The following is a 20,436-nucleotide window of genomic DNA, read 5'->3' on the forward strand; positions in this document are numbered from 1 at the left end:
TGTTGTATTGTTTGTTTGTTGTTGTCTTGCTTTCCATAACAAAGCTCACCAGATTGGGTCTGCTGTATGGTTGGGATGTCTCCCTAACTCCCTAACTGTGAAAATGTTCAATTAAGCATGTAACAAAATAACATGGGGGGGCTTGTCTGTTTTGCATGTTATTTTGGCATTTATACGTGTCACATAACAACTTGCATTTGGTACCTTGGGTCAAGTGTTAGCACCAACTCACGAAACCCCCGTTTGTCGACCGTGTAAACTGGGGCCATGTCTTTGCAGATGAAAGTTGTAATGGCAGCTGTTATCTCCCTCCATCTTCGCCATATGGTGTGCCGCGGGCAAAAGCCTCTTGCAACGTCTGAGTCGGGGGTTCGTTGTGAGCACTCGACTGTACTTTTTGGGGTTTCATCCATAGACTCTCTCCGTACTGTTTCACATGATTCTTGCGTAGATGGTAAAAGAGGTTAGTTGCGTTTGAGCCTGTTTTCGAGACCGGCCTGCGGCATAATTTGCAGAAGACGGTTTTCTGGTCCGTGTCAGACTTTTCATACCCAAACCACGTCCATGCTACCGAAGTAGCCCTTCTTTTAGGTATGAGCTCTGTGTCTCCGTGCTGTGTCACATTCACTCTCCTCCATGTTTGTCTGTGTTGAAAATTTCCTTCCACACGGCACGCAAAGCGTCGTCCAATTGACAAAAAATATTGCCGTAAAGAGTGTGATTTGCGACACAAGTAAACAAACGATAGAGCATAATAGGAAACGAGAAGTTTTTCTATCGTCACACGATAGATATCGTCATATCGCCCAGCCCTAGTGCCCGTAATTGTTTTCCGATTTGTGGGTATCAGGTTGATTGCGGAGGTCTGCACACTGCCGAATTTATAGTAATTTAGACCAAGAATGCATTGAGATACCGATCTGTTGTCATTAACATGCCACTCATGCCAGTGTAAGTCAGGGATAAACGGGGGCTGTAAATGAGAAAGGTTAATACTGGTAATAAGAAGTACAAACCGTACAGTTGAAGTCGGAAGTTTACATACACTTAGATTGGAGTCATTAAAACTAGTTTTTCAACCACTCCACAAATTTCTTGTTAACAAACTATATAGTTTTGGCAAGTCGGCTAGGACATCTACTTCGTGCATGACACAAGTAATTTTTCCAACAGTTGTTTACAGACATATTATTTCACTTATAATTCACTGTATCACAATTCCAGTGGGTCAGAAGTTGACATACACTAAGTTGACTGTGCCTTTAAACAGCTTGGAAAATTCCAGAACATGTCATGGCTTTAGAAGCTTCTGATAGGCTAATTGACATCATTTGAGTCAATTGGAGGTGTACCTGTGGATGTATTTCAAGGCCTACCGTCAAACTCAGTGCCTCTTTGCTTGACATCATGGGAAAAATCTAAAGAAATCAGCCAAGACCTCAAAAAAAATTGTAGACCTCCACAAGTCTGGTTCATCCTTGGGAGCAATTTCCAATTGCCTGAAGGTGCCACGTTCATCTGTACAGACAATAGTACGCAAGTACAAACACCATGGGACCATGCAGCCGTCGTACTGCTTAGGAAGGAGACACATTCTGTCTCCTAGAGTTGAACGTACTTTGGTGCGAAAAGTGCAAATCAATCCCAGAACAGCAGCAAAAGACCTTGTAAAGATGCTGGAGGAAACAGGTACAAAAGTATCTATATCCACAGTAAAAAGAGTCCTATATCGACGTAACCTGAAAGGCCGCTCAGCAAGAAAGAAGCCACTGCTCCAAAACTGCCATTAAAACCCCAGACTACGGTTTGCAAATGCACATGGGGACAAAGATCGTACTTTTTGGAGAAATGTCCTCTGGTCTGATGAAACAAAAATAGAACTGTTTGACCATAATGACCATCATTACATTTGGAGGAAAAAGGGGGAGGCTTGCAAAGACACCATCCCAACCGTGAAGCATGGGGGTGGCAGCATCATGTTGTTGGGGTGCTTTGTTGCAGGAGGGACTGGTGCACTTCACAAAATAGATGGCATCACGAGGGAGGAAAATGATGTGGCTATATTGAAGCAACATTTCAAGACATCAGTCAGGAAGTTAAAGCTTGGTCGCAAATGGGTCTTCCAAATGGACAATGACCCCAAGCATACTTCCAAAGTTGTGGCAAAATGGCTTAAGGACAACAAAGTCAAGGTATTAGAGTGGCCATCACAAAGCCCTGAACTCAATCCTATAGAAAATTTGTGGGCAGAACTGAAAAAGCGTGTGCGAGCAAGGAGGCCTACAAACCTGACTCAGTTACACCAGCTCTGTCAGGAGGAATGGGACAAAATTCACCCAACATATTGTGGGAAGCTTGTGGAAGGCTACCCGAAAAGTTTGACCCAAGTTAAACAATTTAAAGGCAATGCTACCAAATACTAATTGAGTGTATGCAAACTTCTGACCCACTGGGAAATGAGATGAAAGAAATAAAAGCTTAAATAAATCATTCTCTCAACTAGTATTCTGACATTTCACATTCTTAAAATAAAGTGGTGATCCTAACTGACCTAAGACAGGAAATTTTTACTCAGATGAAATGTCAGGAATTTTGAAAAACTGAGTTTAAATGTATTTGGCTAAGGTGTATGTAAACTTCCGACTTCAACTGTATATATATAGTCCCCTGTTTGTAAATGTACATTCTAACTGTTTTGGTCTGTGCTAAATTGAGGGTCTTGAATTTGCGTGATAGACAATGTGGAGCACTGAAGTCTGTAATTCTAAATTTGGTTGTAAAACATCGATGGTAGAGGTTTTGTTTAAGCATGTTATCAGAATTCAAATGTTAAAGTGCATCAATACATATGGCTTTCTGGATGATACAGTACAATTGACTTGAGCATGTTTTAGTATGTTTATAAGTGGACTAGCAGTAGTGACTAACGTGTTATGGGTTAGATAGAATGATTTAAGCCCAAATGTATTTGTAGCCGGAGACTAAGTACATATAGGGCATGTTTTTGAGACAGAATGTTTTCATAAGAGTGTGCCAAATGATAAGTGACCATCGCTGTACATTCATACCCCAGGGTAAGGGTAACTTGACTATTGTAGTGGAACATCTGAAAAAGCTTAGCGATGATCTCGCAAAGAACACCAACCACACAACGATTGAAATCTGTTTGGATGGGTTCAGTCATTATTTGGTGTTATGGGAGCTACAATATTTCATCGGTTGATTTATAATGCTTATTGTAACTTGTAAGAAATTGTGCAGCAAAGCCGTTGAGACTATTCTTACCATGCCATTACTAACCCCTGAAGGAGACACCTCAGAACCCCATTTACCTGATTTACTTCCTATGCGTGATTACATGTCTGATTAAGATGATGATAATCCATAACACCAAGGTAAAACATTGAGTTAATGGTGCAGCATGTCCATAGGCCATGCTCACAGTGGTGGTTTTGTAAATGGTACCGTAAATTCTGGACTATAAGCCGCAACTTTTTTCTCAGGCTTTGAACCTCGCGGCTTAAACAGTAACGCGGCTAATATATGGATTTTTCCCGCTTTCAATTTTTTCCCCCCAAAAAAAACACATTCTGTGACGTGCTCAGTTTTTTGGCGGCATGAAGCTTTCATTAGACCAATGAAATTGCCGAACGGGTTAAGGTCAAACAACGTTTTTGTTTACTGTTTAGATTAAATCGAGCGCTCTCAAACTTCCCATCATTCTGATTACGGTAGTCATTTTGTCACCCTCATCATGGCAAAGACACGGAGAAATGCATATGATGTAGCTTTCAAGTTGAAGGCGATTGATCTGGCTGTTGGAAAAGGAAACAGAGCTGCTGCACGGGAGCTTGGTCTTAATGAGTCGATGATAAGACGTTGGAAACAGCAGCGTGAGGAATTGACTCAGTGCAAAAAAGACAACTAAAGCTTACTGCTAATTTTTTATTTTTGTTACAAGCCGTGTTTCGTTAAAGCCTGTGTAAAGTTAATTTGTTTCAATGTACCGGTAGGCACCTGCGGCTTATAGACATGTGCGGCTTATTTATGTTCAAAATGATATATATTTTTTAATTCAGTGGGTGCGGCTTATATTCAGGTGCGCTTAATAGTCCGGAAATTACGGTACTCTCAAGGTAGAGTTAAGGGCCTACCGTCATGGTGACCCTGTAGCAATATCGACAGTCTCAACAAAGCGATTGCCTTGTGTGTGGTGATGTTTAAATGAAGTTTAAATTCATATGTTCCTTTCCCCCTTCTGAGAATGAATTGCACTATGTGAAGGTTTTAAACTCAATAACAGAGGTCATTTACAATAGCACTAAGTGTAAGAAAGTGCTTTGTATCATGACAAGGGGTAGTACTGAAACTATCGAGGTTACCTAGCCAGCTACACGTTCAAAGTCAACAACGCAGCCACTGCTAGCTAGCCTACTCCACCAGCCAGCAGTACTGTATCATTTTCGTCATTTTAGTCAATAAGATTTTTGCAACGTAGCTTAACTTTCTGAACATTCGAGACGTGTAGTCCACTTGTCATTCCAATCTCCTTTGCATTAGCGTAGCCTCTTCTGTAGCTTGTCTACTATGTGTCTGTCTATCCCTGTTCTCTCCCCTCTGCACAGGCCATACAAACGCTCCACACCGCGTGGCCGCTGCCACTCTAACCTGGTGGTCCCAGCGCGCACGACCCACGTGGAGTTCCAGGTCTCCGGCAGCTTCTGGAACTGCCGGGCTGCGCCAACAAGGCTGAGTTCATCTCAGCCTATGCTACCCTCCAGTCCCTAGACTTCCTGGCGCTGACGGAAACATGGATTACCACAGATAACACTGCTACTCCTACTGCTCTCTCCTCGTCTGCCTACGTGTTCTCGCATACCCCTAGAGCATCGAGCCAGCGGGGTGGTGGCACTGGAATCCTCATCTCTCCCAAATGGACATTCTCTCTTTCTCCCCTGACCCATCTGTCTATCTCCTCATTTGAATTCCATGCTGTCACAGTTACCAACCCTTTCAAGCTTAACATCCTTATCATTTATCGCCCTCCAGGTTCCCTTGGAGAGTTCATCAATGAGCTTGACGCCTTGATAAGTTCCTTTCCTGAGGATGGCTCACCTCTCACAGTTCTGGGTGACTAACCTCCCCACGTCTACCTTTGACTCATTCCTCTCTGCCTCCTCCTTTCCACTCCTCTCCTCTTTTGACCTCACCCTCTCACCTTCCCCCCCTACTCACAAGGCAGGCAATACGCTTGACCTCATCTTTACTAGATGCTGTTCTTCCACTAATCTCATTGCAACTCCCCTCCAAGTCTCCGACCACTACCTTGTATCCTTCTCCCTCTCGCTCTCATCCAACACTTCTCACTCTGCCCCTACTCGGATGGTATTGCGCCGTCCCAACCTTCGCTCTCTCTCTCCCGCTACTCTCTCCTCTTCCATCCTATCATCTCTTCCCTCTGCTCAAACCTTCTCCAACCTATCTCCTGATTCTGCCTCCTCAACCCTCCTCTCCTCCCTCTCTGCATCCTTTGATTTCCTCTGTCCCCTATCCTCCAGGCCGGCTCGGTCCTCCCCTCCTGCTCCGTGGCTCGACAACTCACTGCGAGCTCACAGAACAGGGCTCCGGGCAGCCGAGCGGAAATGGAGGAAAACTCGCCTCCCTGCGGACCTGGCATCCTTTCACTCCCTCCTCTCTACATTTTCCTCTTCTGTCTCTGCTGCTAAAGCCACTTTCTACCACTCTAAACTCCAAGCATCTGCCTCTAACCCTAGGAAGCTCTTTGCTACCTTCTCCTCCCTCCTGAATCCTCCTCCCCCTCCCCCCCCCCTCCTCCCTCTCTGCGGATGACTTCGTCAACCATTTTGAAAAGAAGGTTGACGACATCCGATCCTCGTTTGCTAAGTCAAACGACACCGCTGGTCCTGCTCACACTGCCCTACCCTGTGCTTTGACCTCTTTCTCCCCTCTCTCTCCAGATGAAATCTCGCGTCTTGTGACGGCCGGCCGCCCAACAACCTGCCCACTTGACCCTATCCCCTCCTCTCTTCTCCAGACCATTTCCGGAGACCTTCTCCCCTACCTCACCTCGCTCATCAACTCATCCTTGACCGCTGGCTACGTCCCTTCCGTCTTCAAGAGAGCGAGAGTTGCACCCCTTCTGAAAAAACCTACACTCGATCCTGTAGGTTCATGCTCTACAACATTCACAGAGTACGACCCTGCCTCACACAGGAAGCGGCGCAGGTCCTAATCCAGGCACTTGTCATCTCCCGTCTGGATTACTGCAACTCGTTGTTGGCTGGGCTCCCTGCTTGTGCCATTAAACCCCTACAACTCATCCAGAACGCCGCAGCCCGTCTGGTGTTCAACCTTCCCAAGTTCTCTCACGTCACCCCGCTCCTCCGCTCTCACCCCGCTCCTCCGCTCTCTCCGCTACAAGACCATGGTGCTTGCCTATGGAGCTGTGAGGGGAACGGCACCTCCGTACCTTCAGGCTCTGATCAGGCCCTACACCCAAACAAGGGCACTGCGTTCATCCACCTCTGGCCTGCTCGCCTCCCTACCTCTGAGGAAGCACAGTTCCCGCTCAGCCCAGTCAAAACTGTTCGCTGCTCTGGCACCCCAATGGTGGAACAAGCTCCCTCACGACGCCAGGACAGCGGAGTCAATCACCACCTTCCGGAGACACCTGAAACCCCACCTCTTTAAGGAATACCTGGGATAGGATAAAGTAATCCTTCTAACCCCCCCTTAAAAGATTTAGATGCACTATTGTAAAGTGGTTGTTCCACTGGATATTATAAGGTGAATGCACCAATTTGTAAGTCGCTCTGGTTAAGAGCGTCTGCTAAATGACTTAAATGTAAAGTCTTTCCTTTTCCCTCAATTCCCCTCATGTTAATGCTTGTTTGATGAAAATGCTTGTAAGTCATTTCCTATTAGGTTGAGACTAGTCTCAAAAGGGAAAATAAGTGGAGGAAATTGATATTCATTACATACTATACTGTTTAATTGGGCTCCCGAGTGGCGCAGTGGTCTAAGACACCTTGTTCAAATCCAGGCTGCATCACATCCGGCCACAATTGGCCCAGCACCATCCGGGCCATCATTGTAAATAAGAATTTGTTTTTAACTGACTTGCCTAGTTAAATAAAGGTCAAAATATGAGCCGCTTGGGTGCGACCGCAGAGCGTGACCTCCTGTGTTGACGATCGGCAGGAACTTAGCTATGTGGGAAGTGTAGGGAGGAACAGAGAATGGTGGCAGTATCAGCTATCTTGATCTACACAGACGAGCTAAATTACTTTTTACAAATCTGTTCCCTGTTTCTGTACATCTGCTAACAGTCACAAAGATAAAAGGATGTACTTTCTATAAAAGGAGTGAGACAACTCTGTTCGTTGGGCTTTCAACAATGCACTGTTGAGTGGATGGTTGATTTCTTCATTTTTGCAAATCTTATAATAAAGTTGTTGTTTGAAATAATCTGCAGTCTCTCTTCCTATACCATTTCTACGACAGGGGACTGAAAATGTTCTGTTGTTCGATGCAAAAAAACACTTTACAAAATAAAATGCATTATTATTCCCATACTATTATTACAGAGAATCAGACAAATGATGCTACCCTCAGCCTATTGGCTACTTAGCTTATTCAAGCCTGCCTAAAAATACAACACTGCCCTTTAAGACAAAAAAATGTTTTGCTTTTTACTGACTTGCTTTTCAAAGATAGAAATGTAAACGTTTTGTGCTCTTGTAAGAAGCAATCCCTCACCCATTGCTGATTACAAAGTATCTATAACTGGACTAATAACTCACTATCTAGCAAAAGATAAGAACAAATGTGCACACATGGCACATGGCATCTCAACACAAACGCATCTACTCACGACCGCTCATGCTGAAAACACAGTCCAGCTGAAAGTGAATGGCACAAATCCATTATGGCAATGGTCTATTTGCATATAGGCCTAATGCAGCTCTGATTGGATATGGCGCACCCGTCTGTGTAGAGTACGGGCCTGAGTCGTGCCGGTCAATGCAACAGGATCCTACTCTGATGCATTCTGCCTACAATAAAATCTCTTGCACAGTTAGTATGCAAAACTAAGTCTTGCATAGTTTGTTTTGTTTCAGTATCTTGCATCGAACGTGGCAAATATTGCGTTGATTCGATCACAATTCCTACAGTAGAGGGAAACGTTGATAGTGTTAACTAAGGGGAAAAAACTCTACAATTTTGAGTCAAGTTCAACCTCATACTTCTCTGCGCAGGCTGATATTTTTTCTGTGAGGCAGTCCAGGGGGAGCAGGATGCACAGCTTAGAGGGAACATTGCTCACGAGCATTATGGCCTTCTATGGGCGATACACGAGATATGTAAATATATGTATGCATATATACATATATATGTTTTAAATGTTCTCTAAATAAGCTTTGTTGTACAATTAAATGTCAAATACACTGCATTTCAAACAGTTATCAATAATCTAATGAATTCAGGGCTTGTGAAATTATACTTAGGCTAAATACAGTATAAGCCCAAAATAGTTTAACCTGCTTTTTTGCCATAATCACTGATCTGGCTTTCAAGTTTGCGTATGGAATGCCCTTTCTGTTACACATTTAACCAGAACCATGCATAATGCACATTCACTAATAATGACTAACTTATTGTAGCAGGCATTATAGAAAATTAAACACAAGTCTCATAAATCTCTCAAGCACAAGCCCACATGCTATTGAGTAGCCAGCTACCCAACTTTGATCTCTTTGTTAGCTTACAAGGTAGATCAGTTGAATTGTTATGAACACACCCTCCTTGTTAACTCAAAATGACACATTGACAAGGTTCCAGTTTAACAACGCTTACGCAACCGTATTAGCGCAATACACGGTTGCCATTCCACTCAGGCCAGGTTCATCAACAACGAGACTCCTGCGTAGGAGCACTAATAACAGAGTGATAGCACCGTAATAACAAATATAGGGATACTTAAAACTTGAACTTAACACTTCTGTCCATCTCCAACTGTTTGAACAGCATGCTAGCCTGTCCACTTTGTTCAGATGTTGAAATCAGGTTGCCTACCTTATTTCTAGGAATGAGAGAGAACAAAGTTGCCAATTCCTTATATAATTGTGTTTTATGCTTATTGCACATTTACAAAACAGACTACACAGATAGTATGTGTAGTCTTCACTGTGGCTCAGTTGGTAGAGCATGGTGTTTGCAACGCCAGCATGGTGTGTGCAACGCCAGGGTTGTGGGTTCGATTCCCACGGGGGGCCAGTACAAAAAATGCATGAAATGAAATGTATGCATTCACTACTGTAAGTCGCTCTGGATAAGAGCGTCTGCTAAATGACTAAAATGTAAAAAAAATGTATAACAGTATTTGGCTAAAATGCTGCTACTGGGACCTAGTACCGCAATGACAAACTGAGCATTCATTTTCTAGAATCAATGTTCATTGATACTCCCTTTTTAGTAGTGTCTGCTCTGTGCGCAATGAGAAGCTGACATTTTTATTTTCTACATTGTAGAATAATAGAAGACATCAAAACTATTAAATAACACATGGAATTACGTAATAACCAAAAATGTGTTAAACAAATAAAAATATGTTTTATATTCTTTAAAGTAGCCACCCTTTGCCTTGATGACAGCTTTGCATTCTCTCAACCAGCTTCATGAGGTAGTCACCTGGAATGCTTTTCCAACAGTCTTGAAGAAGTTCCCACATATGCTGAGCACTTGTTGGCTGCTTTTCCTTCACTCTGCGATCCAACTCATCCCAAACCATCTCAATCGGGTTGAGGTTGGGTGATTGGGGAGGCCAGGTCATCTGATGCAGCACTCCATCACGCTCCTTCTTGGTTAACCTCTATGGGCTAGGTGGGACGCTTGCGTCCCACCTACGTAACAGCCACTGCCAGCCTGTGGCGCGATTTTCAAAACCTTAAAAATCCTATTACTTCAATTTCTCAAACATATGACTATTTTACAGCTATTTAAAGACAAGACTCTCGTTAATCTAACCACACTGTCCGATTTCAAAAAGGCTTTACAACGAAAGCAAAACATTAGATTATGTCAGCAGAGTACCAAGCCAGAAATAATCAGACACCCATTTTTCAAGCCAGCATATAATGTCACCAAAACCCAGAAGACAGCTAAATGCAGCACTCACCTTTGATGATCTTCATCAGATGACAACCCTAGGACATTATGTTATACAATACATGCATGTTTTGTTCAATCAAGTTCATATTTATATCAAAAACCAGCTTTTTACATTAGCATGTGACGTTCAGAACTAGCATACCCCCCGCAAACTTCCGGGGAATTCGCTAACATTTTACTAAATTACTCACGATAAACGTTCACAAAAAGCATAACAATTATTTTAAGAATTATAGATACAGACCTCCTCTATGCACTCGATATGTCCGATTTTAAAATAGCTTTTTGGTGAAAGCACATTTTGCAATATTCTAAGTACATAGCCCAGGCATCACGGGCTCGCTATTTAGACACCCGGCAAGTTTAGCACTCACCATAATCATATTTACTATTATAAAAGTTTGATTACCTTTTGTTGTCTTCGTCAGAATGCACACCCAGGACTGCTACTTCAATAACAAATGTTGGTTTGGTCCAAAATAATCCATCGTTATATCCGAATAGCGGCGTTTTGTTCGTGCGTTCCAGACACTATCCGAAATAGTAAAGAAGTGTCGTGCGCATGGCGCAATTCGTGACAATAAAATTCTAAATATTCCATTACCGTACTTCGAAGCATGTCAACCGCTGTTTAAAATCAATTTTTACGACATTTTTCTTGTAGAAAAGCGATAATATTCCGACAGGGAATCTCCTTTTCGGCAAACAGAGGAAAAAATCCCAAAGGCGGGGGCGGTCGGGTCACGCGCATAAGCCCAGTGTCCCTTGATCGGCCACTTGAGAAAGGCGATAATGTGTTTCAGCCTGGGGCTGGAATGACGACATTCTGTTTTTTCCCGGGCTCTGAGCGCCTATGGACGACGTGGGAAGTGTCATGTTAGAGCAGAGATCCTTAGTAAATGATAGAGATGGAAAAGAAGTTCAAGAAATGGTCAGACAGGCCACTTCCTGTAAAGGAATCTCTCAGGTTTTGACCTGCCATTTGAGTTCTGTTATACTCACAGACACCATTCAAACAGTTTTAGAAAATTTAGGGTGTTTTCTATCCATATGTAATAAGTATATGCATATTGTAGTTACTGGGTAGGAGTGGTAACCAGATTAAATCGGGTATGTTTTTAATCCAGCCGTGTCAATACTGCCCCCTAGCCCTAACAGGTTAAATTGCCCTTACACAGCCGGGGGTGTGTTTTGGGTCATTGTCCTGTTGAAAAACAAATGATAATACCACAAAGCTCAAATCAGATGGGATGGCGTATCGCTGCACAATGCTGTGGTAGCCATGCTGGTTAAGTGTGCCTTCAATTCTAAATAAATCACTGACAGTGTCACCAGCAAAGCACCCCAACACCTCCTCCATGCTTCACGGTGGGAACCACACATGCGTAGATCATCCGTTCACCTACTCCGCGTCTCACAAAGACACGGCGGTTGGAACCAGAAATTTCAATTTGGACTCATCATACCAAAGGACAGATTTCCACCAGCTTAATGTCCATTGCTCGTGTTTCTTGACCCAAGCAAGTGTCTTTTTCTTATTGATGTCCTTTAGTAGTGGTTTCTTTGCAGCAATTCGACCATGAAGGCCTGATTCACGAAGTCTCCTCTGAACAGTTGATGTTGACATGTGTCTGTTACTTGAACTCTGTGAAGCATTTATTTGGGCTGCAATTTCTGAGGCTGGTAACTCTAACGAACTTATCCTCTGCAGCAGAGGTAACTCAAGGGTCTTCCTTTCCTGTGGCGGTCCTCATGAGAGCCAGTTCCATCATAGCGCTTGATGGTTTTTACGACTGCACTTGAAGAAACTTTCAGAGTTCTTGGCATTTTCCGGATTGACTGACCTTCATGTCTTAAAGTAATGATGGACTGTCATTTCTCTTTGCTTACTTGAGCTGTTTTTGCCATAATATGGACTTGGTCTTTTACCAAATAGAGCCATCTTCTGTATACCACCCCTACCTTGTCACAACACAACTGAATGGCTCAAACGCATTAAGAATGAAAGAAATTGTGTGTGCAAAGCTGTCATCAAGGCAAAGGGTGGCTACTTAGAAGAATCTGAAATAAATAAATATATTTAACACATTTTTGGTTACTACATGATTCCATATGTGTTATTTCATAGTTTGATGTCTTCACTATTATTCAACAATGTAGAAAATAGTAAAAATAAAGAAAAACCCTGAAATGAGTAGGTGTGTCCAAACCTTTGACTGGTACTGTATGCATTTGTAAATGGGAATGTGCACACAGGACAGAAGACGACGAGACCAAAACAACAACATGAGAAAAAGCACAACATGAGAAAAAGCAGACATGCATTCATAATTTTTGAAAAATGTAAGGATTTTTGAGAAACAGGCATTTGGAATATTGCGCTAAAACATACATTCGCCCAGCCCTACAGTCAATTCAACACTAAATATAACAACAGAAAACCTCACCTGTCTTCCTGAGCAGAGCTCCTGACGGGCTTTCGTTTACATCCCGCTCTTCTTTTTTTTCTTCTTCCTCTCTCCTCCCCCTCCTCCTCCTCCTCCTCTCCCGTACAGGCCCCTGCTGTGGCTGTGTGTATTCCATCTGGTCGCCAGGACTGCTCAGTCTAACCAAGTTCATCTTGTCCTGTCTCTCCACACACACCTGGTCCCCCAGGGCAGCAAACAGCTCTTGGAGGCCTGCCAGCCCATATTCTCCGAGGGTCAGCTGCCTGCCGTACATCTGCTTGTAGCAGGCACACAGCTTAGGCACCTCCACACCACCAGGGAAGGCACAGAGCATGAGCAGCACCTCTCTTCTGAGCCTGTTCAGGCACACAGCTGGAGAGGAAGACAAATCAACACATTAGGCAAGATCAAAGGTCTCCTTGTTTTGAAAATACAACGTCTGCCTACAGATCTGAGGGTTGGATTGGTGTAAGTAAGACGGCGGAATCCATGTGTTCACTTATCCACTCATATACAGATCAGTGGGTTCCTCAACTTCTTACCTTTGCTGATATCCTGTGCTGAGCATCCAGGTGCAGTGGGAGGTTCTATAGCTGCTGCTGACGATGATGCTAATGATGATGAGGTGGTTGTCTGTAGACGAGACATGACAGGCCATACAGTGAGTCCTCCAGTAGAGGAGAAGCGGAGCTGGTCAGGCATGGTCTTCAGCAGTGTTTCTAGTGCCAACAACCTAGAATGAAATAAGATAGGATTAGAACGTTTGTACTTCACCGATACCTACTCTATGAGAGAACATTTACCATAGTGACAATGTAGAGTAGGGATAAGATAATGATTTTATTATCCCTGTGGGGAGATTTTGGTTGCAGCTCTATATACAAAAAAGCAATCAAAACATAGACAAGGACAAATACAAAGAGACAACAAATACAGGTAGAAAAAAAATTGTTAATGAGCAATCAATAATCATCTGTACACTATACATCAGTACACTGTCACCTGCAATGTCAACTGCTAGGATAGCTGGGCACTAGGCCAGCGTTTCCCAAACTCGGGCCTCTGGAGACCAAGGCGTGCACATTTTGTTTTCTGCCTTAACACTACACAGCTGATTCAAATAATCAAAGCTTGATGATTAGTTGATTACTTTAAATCAGCAGTGTAGTGCTAGGGCAAAAACCAAAATGTGCACCCCTTGGGTTCCCGAGTTTGGGAACCCTGTACTAGGCCTTGGGGGTTCCCCAACTTGCGGCCTGCAGGTCAAATTTGGCCCGCGGGTAATTTTTCTGAGGGGGAGGACATAAAAGACAGTAAAAACACTAGCAAATCAGCTCCAAGTTATTTTAATTTTAGGAAATATGTTACAAAGTATTCCCAAACATAATAGAGTTACACAGTTGAAGTCAGAAGTTTACATACACCTTAGCCAAATACATTTAAACTCAGTTTTTCACAATTCCTGACATTTAATCCTAGTACAAATTCCCTATCTTAGGTCAGTTAGGATCACCACATTATTTTAAGAATGTGATAAGGCAGAATAAAAGTAGAGAGAATGATTTATTTCAGCTTTTATTTCTTTCATCTAGCATTGTCTTTAAAATTGTTTAACTTGGGTCAAACGTTTTGGGTAGCCTTCCACAAGCTTGGGTGAATTTTGGCCAATTCTTCCTGACAGAGCTGGTGTAACTGAGTCGGGTTTGTAGGCCTCCATGCTCGCACACGCTTTTTCAGTTCTGCCCACAAATGTTTTATAGGATTGAGGTCAGGGCTGGGGATGGCCACTCCAATACCTTGACTTTGTCGTCCTTAAGCCATTTTGCCACAACTTTGGAAGTATGCTTGGGGTCATTGTCCATTTGGAAGACCCATTTGCGACCAAGCTTTAACTTAAACTTCCTGACTGATGTCTTGAAATGTTGCTTCAATATATCCACATAATTTTCCTCCCTCATGATGCCATCTGTTTTGTGAAGTGCACCAGTCCCTCCTGCAGCAAAGCACCCCCACAACATGATGCTGCCACCCTGTGCTTCACGGCTGGGATGGTGTTCTTTGGCTTGCAAGCCTCCCCCTTTTTCCTCCAAACATAACAATGTTCATTATGGCCAAACAGTTCTATTTTTGTTTCATCAGACCAGAGGACATTTCTCCAAAAAGTACGATCTTTGTCCCCATGTGCATTTGCAAACCGTAGTCTGGGGTTTTTATGGCGGTTTTGGAGCAGTGGAATCTTCATTGCTGAGCGGCCTTACAGGTTATGTCGATATAGGACTCGTTTTACTCTGGATATAGATACTTTGGTACCTGTTTCCTCCTGCATCTTCACAAGGTCCTTTGCTGTTGTTCTGGGATTGATTTTCACTTTTCGCACCAAAGTATGTTCATCTCTAGGAGACAGAATGTGTCTCCTTCCTGAGCGGTATGACAGCTGAGTGGTTCCATGGTGTTTACATTTGCGTACTATTGTTTGTACAGATGAACATGGTACCTTCAGGCGTTTGGAAATTGCTCCCAAGGATGAACCAGACTTGTGGAGGTCTACTTTTTTTTCTGAGGTCTTGGCTGAATTCTTTTGACTTTCCCATGCCAAGCAAAGAGGCACTGAGTTTGAAGACAGGCCTTGAAATACATCCACAGGTACACCTCAAATTAACTAAAATGATGTCAATTAGCCTATCAAAAGCTTCTAAAGCCATGACATTATTTTCTGGAATATTCCAAGCTGTTTAAAGGCAGTCAAGTTAGTGTATGTAAACTTCTGACCCACTGGAATTGTGATACAGTGAATTATAAGTGAAATAATATGTCTGTAAACAATTGTTGGAAAAATTACTTGTGTCATGCACAAAGTAGATGTCCTAACCGACTTGCCAAAACTATAGTTTGTTAACAAGACATTTGTGAAGTGGTTGAAAAACAAATTATAATGACTCCAACCTAAGTGTATGTAAACTTCCGACTTCAACTGAATGTGATTGCATACAAACGTAAGCAAGGTTTGAAATTTTAACAAGGCACACACAAATTATTTGTAACTACTTTCTGGCCCCCTGACTATCCACTCAATAAAAAAATTGTCCTGCTGCTGAATGAAGTTGATGATCCCTGGTGTACAGGCTTTCATACCAGCTCAACTCGTAACACTGATTTAACCCATGAGAAGTTGACTATTGGTGTGTACAGTACACCCCTCGGACCAGTTGCCCTTCACTGGCCTATATTAGAAGTTCTCCTTGCCTGTTTGAGCATCCCAGATCCAGAGGCTTGTTGTAGGCCTTCAGGTAAAGGTTGTGAATCTTGAATATGGAGAGACCCTCAGGATAGGACATACACAGATGCACCAGCTCTCCCTTGGTTTCCTCCATGATATGTCTGCTTTCAAGAGGAAATGTTTAGTCTATTTGACTGGCATCAAGTAAACACATGTAGCTAGCTTCATGTAATACAAATAGGCACACTGTGGGGTTATTGGTGTGATTTTCAAAGCAGTAGCTGTGCACTTTTGGTCTCCCTCTGTTTCATGCAGTACCTGGGTCTGATGTTCCTGTGTGCTGTCAAGGCCTGTCAGGTAAATAAGTTCTTGGAGCACAGTGACTCATCATTGGTCCTGGGGAATGGCACATGATGATATAAAACATACAACTAAAAAGATTGTATTGCAACAATGGAATTTTGTTTAGCTAGCTCGATGTTGCTGCAGAACACGACAAAGCAAAACTCGATGTTGCTGCAAACATGTCAAAACGTGCTTGAAGTCTGATAAAAAGTAGGTAACTAGCTACAAGTGTCCACGTGCCGGTGCAACGTTGATACCTGGCTCTAACTAGTACACTGTCTTTGAACAAGATTAGCTAGCTAGCCAGTTATCTACTCTCCCTTTTCAAATGATTTAGCTACGTTCGCCTCCAAAGCCACATTATCTAGCTTATTAATTGTACATAGTGACGTTTATCACTAGCTAACTAATGTTCGTTAGCTAACGTCCCCCACCCAGAGAGTACCAGGGGTGTATTCATTAGGCCAGTTGCCAAACGTTTCGCAATAAAACGACAGTTTCCATTGGACAAATTCAGGTAGGTCCCTCCCCGTTTCGTTCCATTTGCATCCGTTTAAAGAAACGTTTTGCTACAGAATTGGTTAAATGAATACACCCCTGCTAACGATAGCCACCTACCTGGCTGCCTGGTTAAGACACTTCTGGCGCATCTTGCATTTATAAACAAATCATTTCACACCGTAAATAATCTACAATTATCCGTAGATGTTACTGACAAAACTCAGAAAGGCGAGCTGCTGCACTTGGTTTTAAATTGCCTCTGGTTCCTTGGCTACAATGTTTACGTGGCTAGATTACATTATTTATCGATGGTAATACACCGGGACTGTATTGAAATGTTGTGTCGCCACCTATTGGGAAGGAGATATCAAATAAAATGTATTCTACTCTGGTATCAGTGAACGTTTTGACCAATGATTTATCATTGGTTTTTGACTCTTGTATGACAATATATGAATATTACATCAGAATACCTGATTGATAATATATTATTGACAATATAGACAGACATTCAGTGACTGAGACATAGGCCTAATATGTTTAATGATACAACATGTCAAACCAACAGCAGTTCTATCATACGCATTTCATGTCTTGAATAATTTGTTTTTATAGCAACGGTTATATTGGGATTATGTAATTTATGATAATGAATGGAGGAAAGAAATATGGTCAGTTCAATCCCACACAAATTTGTATTTGATGTCCTTCATTTGTTTTTTGTAAACTGCATCAAAGTATTCTGCCTGGGCCACAGTGAATTGGTTCTTCCAATCTCCAGCGATTCCTGCAGAAACATAGTCACATTAACACATTGGACTGTTACACACGGCCTATCATTTCCAAATACTCTGTTCAAAGATATTGTCATTTATAAAGATATGTCGGTACCTTTCCTAAGGAACTCTGATTTATTATGGTCCATAAACTCATTGGGGACCAGGGAGTAGTTGGACATCTTGTTCTGTTTCATGTTCTTGAACACACAATGGTCTGCTATCTTCTCTATTACCTCAGAGTCCAGAGACTTCCCCATGAATTGGGAGATCTTTGACACAGAATCCCTCAGATCCTGGGGGGTCACATGATTTTATATCAATAACGCTGGAGGACTACAATGAAATATATCCATGTGTGTTCTTGACTGAATCTGACTAAGTTGTGTTGGGAGTAACCAAAGTAGATAAAACATTTTTTAAACAAATTGTGGGGGTAAAAACATGGTGGTCTATACAGTACATCCCTAACATCAAACACACTCATCTCTAACTCTGTATAAAGGAAGAGATGTTATCATATGCAATCATCACGTTCAAGTGTAAGTCCTTTTGTTAGGGTATTGACTGAGCATACGATACTCACAAATATCATCTCTTCGTAGGAGATATACATGGTGCGGTCCTGGTCCTTAGCATTCAACCAGCCTATCACGTGGTCAAACCACGAACCAAACATCACTGGGGGGGACCCACAAACGCATCATCAAAGCTATTACAAAAAAAGACAACTACAAATGCTCTATCAATACTTGATAGGCCAGAAGATAAGTAAATGAATTGTGAATAACAGAGGTAGCTTAAATTATTCAAAGGAAGGAGACTAAACAGTACATCATCAGTTGTTAATGATAATTCCAGGGTAATAAATATGCTGGCCTTGGACATTGCTCTTTTGCTAAATTGCTCCTGTTCTTTCATATTGGATATTTGAGCCCATAGATTCTAGAGCCAAGTCTGCTTTATACAGTAGAGTAGGTCACCGGGACCCAAATAAATCTGTCAATCAAAAAACATAGATCACTAAGCCTTTTCTGATTCTAAAAGCATGAAACTGATATTGTCAAAATGTCTGTAATAGTTGGAAAATAGGAAAGAATACTAAACCTTTTCCATTGATGAACTTCTGCAGGAATTGGTCCTGAGTGCCAGGTTTGACCAGGTAGGAGGCCATGCCGTAGTAGTGATAGGAGGATGTGAACACATCTTTAGGGTTTCTCATCACATAGATGACCTGGAGATGAGGAATCTCTCTGGTCAACCATTCATTACCCAAGGCCATTGTGTATTATTCTAATAGTGCACAATGTGCGCAATCAGCCTTAGAATTGTAACATTCGATGTAGTGTAGTGACAGACTACATTCTCTTGACATGATGAGAAATGTGATCAGCTGGGTATTAAACCCAGGTCATCAATGTGACCCATGATCGTGTTAGCCCATTGTGTTAAAGCCTAAAGCTAAAGCAAGCATAGTTCACCAAACCAGCTCCACTACAGGAGCTGATCTACACGTATCTACAGTGCAATACCTTAGGCTTGACAGTGAAGAAGGAGGCGGGCATCATGTTGTAGTGGTAGTGGGTAGCAAACATGCGTGGTGATGCCCTCTGCTCCAGATTGAGGACACAGGCCCTATGCTCTTCTAGCCAAGGAACCCTGTCCCAGTTTGGGACCGTCAGCACCGGGGTCAGGTCTCCTCCACTCTGTACCAGGGGAACAATCTCCTGCATCCATGTTGTACCTGGGGGGAGTGGGAGACAGAGAAAGACAGTGGTAAAGACAGGTGGAGTGGAAAAGCAGATGTTTGAGCTTCATTGACATACCCAAAATAAGCTCTGGCAGGGAATGAACCCCATGAACCAGCAAGTCTGTACTCCCAAAGGAAGGCATGCTAACTGCAGTCCTGGAAATGATCATATACAGTGCAATCGGAATGTATTCAGACCTCTTGACTTTTTCCACATTTTGTTACTAATTTATAAAATATTACATTTACATAAGTATTCAGGCCCTTTACTTAGTACTTTTTGACGCACCTTTGGCATCGATTAAAGCCTCGAGTCTTCTTCGGTATGACGCTACAAGCTTGGCACACCTGTATTTGGGGAGTTTCTCCCATTCTTCCCTGGAGATCCTCTCAAGCTCTGTCAGGTTGGATGGGGAGCGTCGCTCAAGAGATGTTCGATCAGGTTCAAGTCCGGGCTCTGGCTGGGCCACTCAAGGACATTCAAAGACTTGTCCCGAAGCCACTCCTGCATTGTCTTGGGTGTGTACTTAGGGTTGTTGTCCTGTTGGAAGGTGTACCTTTGCCCCAGTTTGAGGTCCTGAGCGCTCTGGAGCAGGTTTTCATCAAGGATCTCTGTACTTTGCTCTGTTCATATTTCCCTCGATCCTGACTAGTCTCCCAGTCCCTGCCGCTGAAAAACATCCCCACAGCGTTATGCTGCCACTACCACCATGCTTCACCGTAGGGATGGTGCCAGATTTCTTCCAGACGTGACACTTGGCATTCAGGCCAAAGAGTTCAATCTTGATTTCATCAGACCAGAGAATCTTGTTTCTCATAGTCTGAGAGTCTTTAGGTGCATTTTGGCAAACTCTAAGTGGGCTGTCATGTGTCTTTTACTGAGGAGTGGCTTCTGTCTGGCTACTCTACCATAAAGGCCTGATTGGTAGAGTGCTGCAGAGATGGTTGTCCTTCTGGAAGGTTCTCCCATTTCCACAAAGGATCTCTGGAGCTCTGTCAGAGTGACCATCGGGTTCTTGGTCTACTCCCTGACCAAGGCCCTTCTCCCCCGGTTGCTCAGTTTGGCCGGATAGTCAGCACTAGGAAGAGTCTTCGTGGTTCCAAACTTCTTCCATTTAAGAATGATGGAGGCCACTGTGTTCTTGGGGACCTTCAATGCTGCAGACATTAATTGGTACACTTCCCCAGATCTGTGCAATCCTGTCTCAG

At 42.9% G+C, this 20,436-nt stretch overlaps 2 protein-coding genes across 4 annotated transcripts in view; both read right to left on the bottom strand.

The window, feature by feature from the left end:
• The window catches only part of wu:fj29h11 (uncharacterized), a 67,471-nt gene extending 50,407 nt beyond the window's left edge, over positions 1-17,064 (bottom strand). For 2 of the 3 annotated variants that reach the window (XM_045710175.2, XM_045710173.2), the window contains exons 1-5: positions 16,819-17,064; positions 16,174-16,251; positions 15,882-16,016; positions 13,181-13,371; positions 12,639-13,010 (exon numbers count right to left, since the gene is read on the bottom strand). In XM_045710175.2, coding sequence (XP_045566131.2) covers positions 12,639-13,010; positions 13,181-13,371; positions 15,882-16,009 — 691 coding nt within the window. In that variant the 5' untranslated portion in view covers positions 16,010-16,016; positions 16,174-16,251; positions 16,819-17,064. Of the gene's footprint in view, positions 1-12,638; positions 13,011-13,180; positions 13,372-15,881; positions 16,017-16,173; positions 16,639-16,818 lie in introns of those variants that run through there. The other variant, XM_045710174.2, reaches the window with a different exon arrangement.
• Positions 17,065-17,215: 151 nt separating this feature from the next.
• sult2st2 (sulfotransferase family 2, cytosolic sulfotransferase 2) overlaps positions 17,216-20,436 on the bottom strand; it is a 4,131-nt gene continuing 910 nt past the window's right edge. The window contains exons 2-6 of the mRNA NM_001141468.1: positions 19,010-19,221; positions 18,585-18,711; positions 18,064-18,158; positions 17,593-17,773; positions 17,216-17,488 (exon numbers count right to left, since the gene is read on the bottom strand). Coding sequence (NP_001134940.1) covers positions 17,379-17,488; positions 17,593-17,773; positions 18,064-18,158; positions 18,585-18,711; positions 19,010-19,221 — 725 coding nt within the window. The 3' untranslated portion in view covers positions 17,216-17,378. The remainder of the gene's footprint in view (positions 17,489-17,592; positions 17,774-18,063; positions 18,159-18,584; positions 18,712-19,009; positions 19,222-20,436) is intronic.

This window comes from Salmo salar, chromosome 28 (assembly GCF_965601325.2).
Source record: "Salmo salar chromosome 28, fSalSal1, whole genome shotgun sequence".
Classification (NCBI taxonomy): Eukaryota; Metazoa; Chordata; class Actinopteri; order Salmoniformes; family Salmonidae; genus Salmo; species Salmo salar.